This window comes from Dipteris shenzhenensis, chromosome 1 (genome assembly GCF_047967505.1).
Source record: "Dipteris shenzhenensis isolate YYH24624 ecotype China chromosome 1, Dip_SZ_1.0, whole genome shotgun sequence".
NCBI classification, from domain to species: Eukaryota; Viridiplantae; Streptophyta; class Polypodiopsida; order Gleicheniales; family Dipteridaceae; genus Dipteris; species Dipteris shenzhenensis.
In genome coordinates, this window is record NC_141596.1 from 64,177,507 (window position 1) to 64,186,989 (window position 9,483).

Here is a 9,483-nt window from a genome sequence, read left to right on the forward strand (position 1 = left end):
ACATGTATAGCTAGCTCAAATCCTAGCTTTTGGTAGTATAAGCTAATCCAATAGCAATTCATTACCCAATTAATCCGTATCAAAAGTTTCAAATAAATAGAAAATCTCAACTATTTCCAAATTGGCTCCTGACTTTCAAACATTTAAGTTGAAAAACACATCACGTACCACAATCAATTTATGAAAAGAACATAGTCTTCCCATCCTTAGATATTACAAAAATTTATAAACACATAAAGCGTTCAGTAAGGACCAATCTATTCCTTTCCTTTATGAAAAAGATATCATTGCAATAAAATAATTTAATATTAATAAATAAATCATGTATTCCTGTAGTACATATGCTTGAGAAGAGTTTTATCATTTGGTAATACCAAGAAGGCTACAAGAGTGTTGTAGTAGCATCTAGCACTCTTCTAAAAATGTCATCACATGTTTCCAAATTGATATAAGTAGGCCAACTCACTTTCCACCATCCCACAATGCTAGAAGGTAGTATCCATAATGCTATTGTGGGGCAAATAGGCTTCAATGTCAATCTATAGTTGTATCTACCCAACAATAATTTGGTGACATATGATAATAAGAAATTTGCTACCACCAATCATTATTTAAATGAACCATAACTTATTTAAAAAATTACTTTAGCTTCATTGATAGTAATTCTTTTGGGTGGGTCACTCAGTATAAAATGTAAGATAATAGGAATAGGATTTTTTAATTTTGGGGCCTTATGGGCCCCCATTTATGGACATGATAGGGTTCAAAAAATACTTACCCAATTAATTATGCTATGTACATGTACGGAAGGGGCTTTGAAATTCCAGAGTACAACTTGTATAACAATTTAGGGGTATTTTAAATATGTGTTTGCTTGCACATACTTTATGGGTTTTTACAAACTGACTACCTCGATTTCTTAATTAATCAGAAAAATGGACTAAAATATAGATTACAAATTACATACAATATCTTTTTGCTTAAATTCTTGAACAAAAAATGTGTGCGAATATAGAAAGTACAAGCTTATACCCATTAATGTTCAAAATAAAGCATTTCAACTTAAAGACAATTTTGAAGGTCCATATAGTAATGACCCCTTTTGATATTGGACCCCTTTTGAGACACATAGAACTATTTCGGAAGTAGTTTTATACGAAACATGCTTTGACCACTACAAAAATTTTACAAAGTACTACTTTCTACTCCAACAAATCAAAAGGTATTATACTATTATTGATGGAGTAATTACAAGCCCTCTCATTTCATTGAGGGCTTACTTTGAAACATATGTATGAAGTGTACTATTTGAGCTTCTGATAAGCCAAAGGAGAGAACCAATTCATAGCTTTTGTAATGATTTAAGGGGTTTGAAATGTTGCAATTCAAATACTGCATGCACAAATTTGATATTGAGGATTTAAATTTCATGTGCATATAGTGTACATTAGAGTGGGGCTAAATGGGGTTATCCCAAATGCATAGGCTAGAGAAACCATTAAGATTCCCATGTAACTATGCAACTAACGTCTTTTGCATTCAAAATTGTGTTTATTTTCCATCTAGGGTCTTGTTAGTCTATGTTTTGCATCATCCTCTATTTCCTTGAACCTTGTATTGGCAACACATGGCTACCTTGTCTAGTATTTTCAAAATCACACTTGTCCCACAATCTTAGGGTGATAACTTAGCAATGTTAGCCCATGGGTTCATTGAATCCTTACAATTGTATGGTAATTTAAACATATAGGCTACTTTGCTATTGATTCTTCAAAATTCTTCGCTCATCTAATGAGCTATTTTTGTTGCCTAAGAATTGTTATCAAGCATATTTTCACAAGCATGCAAGTGATAACAAATAGTTACATGTCATACATGTAAATCCTCATGGGAGACGTATTTTTGGAATTGTAGATGCGGATGTTTAGAATGAAGATGAGCATGAAGGAGACGAACAGTGATGACAAACATCATGATGAATATGAAGGAGACAAATTTGCCAACATTTACCATTCAACAAGGAGGAGATCATGTACACAAAAGTAAGGATGGCTAGATGAGAATAATAAAAGTAATGGACAAAAAAAAGAATACATAATGTGCCGATGACATTGATAATTAGGGCAATGAGGACATTATTCATGAGAGTGAAAAAGTTATGGTGCTTGAGATATAACTTTCAAAGTTTGAAAACAGTGAAATGTCACTAGATGAGATTGAGGATGTTTGAGATGTAATATATTTGCTTGAATGATTAGAGAATCAATTTATTAAATTTTATTTAAAATGTAGATGGGATTTATTTTCATTTTTTGATTTTTCATCTTCATTGCTAACGACTTTTATCTAGGATGGATTCTTGATGGGCTAGCCATTTGCTTGGGGTTCAATTCTTCAAAAGCCTTAATCATTTCATGGACAAGAGATGTTAAAGGAATCTATTATCTTTCTTATATAGTGACATGGTAGATATGTGCATGGAACCAAACTATGAGACTACGCTAATTGCTACATTTTACTTATGGCTTTGACAAATCAGCAAGTGCACAAAGGATGTATGAGTACACAAAGGTTATTTCCCATTACATGTTTTGACATGGTGTTGGATTGGCCTTGATTGATATGGGGATTAGTTTAGTTTATCTTTATATCGTAGGGAACACACACACTTGTAGGCACACTCGTAGGCTTGTGGGGATTTCCATAGTCCTTATTAAATAAGCTTCCATGCTGCTTTTGTAAGCTAATACTTATCACAATAATTGGGTTATTTTACCCATTATTAGCTCCTTCAATGGCTTGCCAAACTATAAGCGCTCATACCTTCCATTACACAAATGATTGATTTTAAAGAACTTAGTTATTGACTAGATTAAAACAAAATACTATTGATGCAACTTGAATTTAGTGGCTAAGAGCATATTTGAAAAAAATACTGTTGATGCAATGGCCATTTAAAGGCTAGGTGTAGATTACTTATCTTATGTGAAGACAATAAAATGCCTTCTATTGAGAGACTTCTTGTGTTGGTCGAATTATTCGAGGGTTCTATTGAAGAAGATAGTATGAACTATTAGATTTTAAATCTAAGTCCCCAATTTTTACAAAAAACTTGTATATTATTTATGGCACCTCAGGATCCTCTATCACTAGCTAATCTTAGACTAAAATTCTTCTCCCTAGCTCAACTAGCTGAAGCAGAATAGAGAATTGTTTTTGAAGGTTTATCGTATGAGGTTTATCGTATGAAATTAAGGACAAGATAATAGTGGATTTACCCTATCCCTAGTCGTTTCAGAAGACCAATATTCCCATTTATAGAAATCCATTGTTCCCTGCAATAGTGTTGGAATTGAGTTTATTATGAATGAACGATAACCAAAGGCGGAATTTGAATAATGTGACTTATTTGCACTTTTCAATGTGGATATCTACAAGATTTGAAGTGTTAAAATATATGTTTGTTAGGTGAAATAAGTATTACCTCTAGTTTAGAAATTTATAAGTCCTTCGCTACATATGTGTATGCTACAATTAGATGCCTATCGCCCATTGCTATACTATTTGGTAGATGTGAAGAATCTCAGAGATAAAAAGAAAAATACTACAAGTATGCTAATGAATATCTCCAACAACCGGCTTCCTTGCTAAAATGTAGATGCCAAAAAGTGGGTTTAAAGAGTAATGCTACCCCACTTTGGTTTGACCATACCCTATTGTATATGGCAAGCAACCGAAACTCCTTTAGTAAATTTTATTCTTGTTGCACACTTATAGATTACTTGCTAATAGTGTAACTTTAATATACTTGTCAACAAAATGAATTAAGGTCCCTTTGCACCAAGAATAGGCTGCTCTTGTCAAATTCTCCTTTTACCAAGTTAGGTCTGTGTGAATTGTGCTATAGACTGTAGCACAACCATCATCTTCATCACAAAACCTAGATCCATAGTCTATGAATTGTGTGTAGTGGTGTAAGGGAGTTTTCCCTTCCTTGCTAGCAGTGCTCTCCCAGCAACACTAGTAGCCAGGTTGAAATGCTCCATGCTAGTTATGGTGATGTAGGATCTGTTCTCCCAACTTTGCATTGCTAGCTAAGTAGTGTTTTTTGAGGTTATGCTAGCATAGTATTACATTGCCCAAGCATTCTAATTGGCCCAATGATTTTGATCTTGCATATACAATTGGTAGAGAAAGCTTGCAATATTCTTGCCAAGCCTCATCAATTCTATCCAAAATTCAAGCTAGCGTTTGTGGGGATGTACTTTTGCAATGCTGGCTTGAGCATTGCATTGCTAGGTTTTTAGCCTTGGTGGCAACATGGGGAGTGCTCTAACCTACTAGCCTATTGTTGCAATCTCCAAAGTTTCTAGAACCGAACTTGACAAGTCATGCTTGGACTCAATGATTAATTACAACAAAGTTTGGACATGTTATTCAGGTCCCGTGAATTCCACGAAAGGCGTCTTGTTATACACCTTGGACATGAAATGAAGCGCTGATGGAAGCTCTACATGAAGCCTAAGACTCTATGACATTAATGGTTGCGAAAGCGATGTAGATTGTAAAGCTTGTATGACCCCTCTTAGACAGCTTAGCGCATTAGCGATAAAAAAGTGGTGGACCTCTAATATGAAAAAGAGTCGATCCAGCTAGGACATGTTCTATTACTAGGTTAGATAAAGACTGTGGCTCTAGACTTAACACAAATTTAGGCTATTTGCTTAGCAAGATCTAAGCTTTCATCCAATACCCAGCTACATTTCGAATTACTTTACTAAGGGCCTATTCCCATTACTAGTTAGGAAGCACTAGTTAAGGCCCTTAACGGAGTGTCCATTCCCATTAGCATTTTTAGAAAGTAGTTAAGTTAAATCTCCTAACTATCCGTTAAAAATGTGTGTAAATTTAACCCCTTCAAAATACAACAAGGGTACTTGTTTGAAAGGTCTTGAAAAGAAGAATTCATTGTGACCTAACTTTAAAGAATTGAGTTTGGATCGATGAGATAAACCATTTTGTATAAGAAATACCCCGCATTTTTTTAAAAACCACTTAGTGCATAACATACCAATGGGAATGTACTTTCCATTTTAAGGTTAACTTTAACTTAACAGAACCAGTTATGTTAAGCTCACTAACATAACCTAACTGCTAGTGGGAAAAGTCTCCAAGTTCTTTGCTCAGAATTTCAGGGCAGTAAATCGAGTCGTTAAAGCAACCATTTTGCTTCACAAAAGACAGACTGATTGTTGCCTTCTCTGACAAGAATGCAGCCATAAGAAAACATTTTCCAGTTGGACAAACTTATATATATTAGTGATAATTTCTTCACATAACTTGTGCATTTTCAGCTTACAGCAAGTGACAATATCGTACCAGCACTCATTGTGCATGCCTACATGGATGCAGAAAGGCACAGAAGAGCTTTCATCAAAACAGCCTCGTCATGTGTTGCTACTCCATTGTTGTTATGCTCCGGATGTGGCATGAGGCATCTGTTCTCAGTGGAGACGAAATGGAGGTGGATACAATTGTCTCAACACCTTGTGGGAGAGATTCCCACTCTCCTAAATTCCCCACTACCCTGGACATGTAAAGGCTGCTGGAGAAAGCAAGCTCACCTATATTTACAGAATGAGTCATGACACAAACCAATGGACAGACTTAGACATTTTATACTTAACACCTACCTTCAGTTTATACTTAACACCTACCTCTGAAGGATAAAAGGATGCTCATTATTCACCCTTTTGCAACTCTTTTAACTCACTCTCCATTTTATAATGAAAAACCTGACGACCAAAGGGAACTATCAAGTTGTAATGAAAGACCTGCAAGGGAAATCAAGGCGAGTCAGCTTGGGGTGAAGAGAGACAAAGCTAAAGAATGGAAAACACCGACAGTCAACAGGTAAATCAAGTGGTGCCTTTGGGTGCAGCAAATATTAGGACTTCCAATGTAACATGCTTTGATAACAAAAGCACTGAAGCTGAACATGCTTGCAGAACCAACCTTCTGGTTGATGCCCTTCAGTTCTTCTTCTAGTCTCAAAATATTTGCTTTCCAAAGAGCTTCACTGCGTGCTTGGTCTCCTTTAAGAGGATCCAATTTAGTTTTCCATGCAAATCGAAGAGCCCTTCGCCATCTCTCCATTCGAAATCTTATCTCTTTATTGAGCTCGACCCATTCAGGGGCAAACCCATTCTTTGCAAGTATTCTGTAAGCAAGATCTTCTGCAGGGTCTGCATGAGGATTACCCTGCATGTCCAGTGGCTTTCCTTTTCCTGGCAAGTTCTCAAAGTCCCCATCTAGCATGGAATGCCAAATACGCTGCTCCACAACATTTGCCACATCAGTCTCAGACCTGTATAGCCAGACTCAGAGTCAACTTACTTTCAAGGTACAAAATAAACACGTCACTAATCTCTGTACAAAGGCAGATATCACTAAATACTAAAAGAGGAAATATTGCATCTGTAAAACTTATGGAACCATCCATGCTGCATGTCCTGTGTATAAGCCCATGAAAAAATGTGTATATGTACATTTCACTTACAAATACTGGCAAACATGAGCTAAGCAAATAGAAAAATATATATTCTTACTCAAAGACATCCAGGATGCAACAAGCCTATTGACGCTAACTCCAGAAACCATTGCTGAAAAGATATGACAGAGTCGAGCATAATTCAAACTTCTAACATATATCTTGATGAATCCAGGAACATGTCCAGACTCATCCTTTGAAAACACAACAAACAGTGCAGTTTCAATCTCATGATAGTCACACTCACAAGGTTGAAAACGTAGACTCTATCACCACGCATAGCAGGGACTAGCTACTATGACATTCCCATGGATGTCATCAGCGTGCAACAAATGCTCTCACACATAAATTGCCACAGTAAGCTATAGTACAGTCCTCTGCAGGTATGAGAGAACAACATCCAGCCACCGAACGTTCACAAAGAAATTCATGCAGAGAGGGTAAATCGCATGGAATCATCAATACACACATGCCATAATTTGTAAAAGACAATATCGAGAGTATGGTCAAAGCAGCAGTTAGGAAATGCTGGGGGGGGAAAAACCCAGCACATGTCTGGTAGGAATAGAGGCTGATTTTCTTTAAGTACACAGTTTACAGACGTCAATGAAATCAGCTTCATTTTGTATTCGGAATGTCCTTCATAGAGGGAATAGTTGCGCTTCTGACAGATCTAGAAGGTATATGCTTCGCAAAACTTTGAGCTGTATTGTGTGAACTCCTCTTGGAGGCATTTCTTTTGAAATCTTTGTCTACAGCGCCCTTTTTTAAAGGCAACCTTTGTCATCCAGATTTGTTTTTGCTCGTGGCCCTGACAAATTTTACAATACAATCACACTCTTTTGTTCCAATTCTTTTTATCAAGTAATGTCCGGCATTAAAAGGCTGACGTTAATTCGAGAGAAATCTCCTGTCTACTGAGAGGTGAAATAAGTCTACGATATTAGCGAATTCCATGATTCCAGCTTTCGTTCGCAACAAGGCAGTTGCGCCGCAGTGCGAGCAGTCTTGGAATTTCGCTTGAGAGAAGAGGAGAAGGGCGTGCCGGACAGCATAACTGGTGACGGTGCGAGCCTCGGGAGGTAATCTCTTGGCCCGGACGCGGTCGAAGGCGACCTGGAGGCGGCGGGCGAAGCGGGCCAAGGCGGATAGGCGGGCCGGAGGCTTCGGGAATTGGAGATCTACGTCATGTTGAGCATGGGAATGGGCTTGGGCTTGGGCCTGGTAGAGACGGCAGAGCAGAGGGCGAGCGGGAGGAGGAGCTCGGCTCAGGCAACGCGCCATAGCCAAGTCTGCAAGCGAGCTCCGCACAAGGAAAAGAAGAAGCAGCAGCAGCAGCAGCTGGAATCGTCTAAAATTCGGTAATTCGAATTACACGCTGGAAAATTTCAGTTGCTGGGGAACGGTCGCCGAACCTACCGTTCTCGCATAGAGAATTCCCCTTCCATTCCTGGTTTGGAAATGGTCTCTTGGAGGTGGCCACCTGCAAAACCACTTGAATCGGACCAACGGTTGCGATCACCTCTGGCTGGAACTCCCTCCCTCGTTGGCTGTCTCCATCACCCTCGTTGCCTGTCCCCATCACCCTTGCTGCTGCGATCCTTCTCCCCAAGCTGGGGATAACAATACAATAACTCGTCATGGCTCTATGAGAAGCTGTGTTGATCATAATATTGAGGAGCAAGGTGCAAAAGCGATCTCGTTGCTTTGTCAATCTCTCTCTTTGATAATATTCTTAAAGTTTTGAATAAGAAGATCATGCTTATTCGAGACTAGAATATAATGTGTGCTCCTTGATATGTCCATTGAGTTTTCAGGTGTTCGAGTATAAGTTCAAATACTAGTCTCAATGCATGCATTGATAATCAGAACCATTGAGTTTTCAGGTGTTCGAATATAAGTTCAGATATTAGTCTCAATGGCATGCATCGATAATTAGAACCGTTCTTCTGCAAAACGTCGTATTGATTAGATTGTCGAGGATGAAGCTATAGACGTGAGCTCCCTCCAGCATCGGCCTCTTCCCTATATATCTTCTATCAACATTGCCAACAAGGTTACTGTGGATGGTTGCTAGCAAAGATTGATTGTATCAAAAGGAAGTTGGGTACTAATGCAACCAAACAGAAGGAAGAAGCCACATTCAAGTAATCCCGTTTGGGGATCTTGGAAGGGTAGGGTGAAAGATTTTAGAACCGAGAGGATGAAATTAATAAAGGAAATATTGGTTCAACATGTATACATGCATAGAGAGCTTGGGTTGCAAGAGAATTATCCTTCCACAACACAAACCAAATTGTAAGTGACTTCATTGAGAATTCATATTTCATAATCAGAGAATTTCTTGAACCTCAATGTCTTGATTTTTATTTTCAAATATATATCCTTCATCTTATGAGCAGGTAGCCTACCGAATGCATTTTAGGATTCATGGATGTGTTACATGGGTCCATAGGAGAATTGCAATATAAAGGTAGATTGACAACACAGTTAACTCAGTTAGGAGTCTTTTTCTATGATCATTTTTACCAACTATTTGTTTTTATTTGTGGTTGCCCACCTGGCGCCAAAGGAAGAGCCGCAGGAGGCACCATAACTCTTTGTTCATCTCTGTTACTTCTGGATCGTCTGCTAAGAAGATAGTGTCCGGCATAGGCTTTGATATGTCGGAATTATGTTGGTCTTTTTTTACTATTGTAAATATAGTTGACTCTATATTAATATAAACCCGCATTTTTTAAAAATCAAAAAAATAATGGTATTTGTAGATCTGTCAATAAAATTTCTATCAAGATTTGTGAGAGGATGCTCACTTATAATGCAAATGGTGTTGACAAAATTCTTGACTTCTTGGACTATGGTTGGGACATGATAACATCCAACTAAGTATACTGTGAGGTTGTGCACAACTCTATTAAACTTAAGTACATTAT

At 37.8% G+C, this 9,483-nt stretch overlaps 1 protein-coding gene across 2 annotated transcripts; it reads right to left on the bottom strand.

Moving 5' to 3' along the window:
* Window positions 1-5,716: 5,716 nt before the first annotated feature.
* On the bottom strand, window positions 5,717-7,870 carry LOC147906197 (uncharacterized). Of its 2 annotated transcripts, none has more exons than XM_087383512.1 (3): window positions 7,601-7,870; window positions 6,016-6,360; window positions 5,717-5,834 (listed from the first exon to the last, which is right to left on the bottom strand). In XM_087383512.1, the coding sequence occupies exons 1-3, from the start codon at window positions 7,832-7,834 to the stop codon at window positions 5,742-5,744; spliced, it is 672 nt and encodes a 223-aa protein (XP_087239638.1). In that variant the 5' UTR covers window positions 7,835-7,870; the 3' UTR covers window positions 5,717-5,741. The 2 variants fall into 2 exon arrangements, with proteins under 2 accessions (XP_087239638.1, XP_087239632.1); XM_087383506.1 differs by having other exon boundaries at window positions 6,016-6,367; window positions 7,596-7,870.
* Window positions 7,871-9,483: the final 1,613 nt, after the last annotated feature.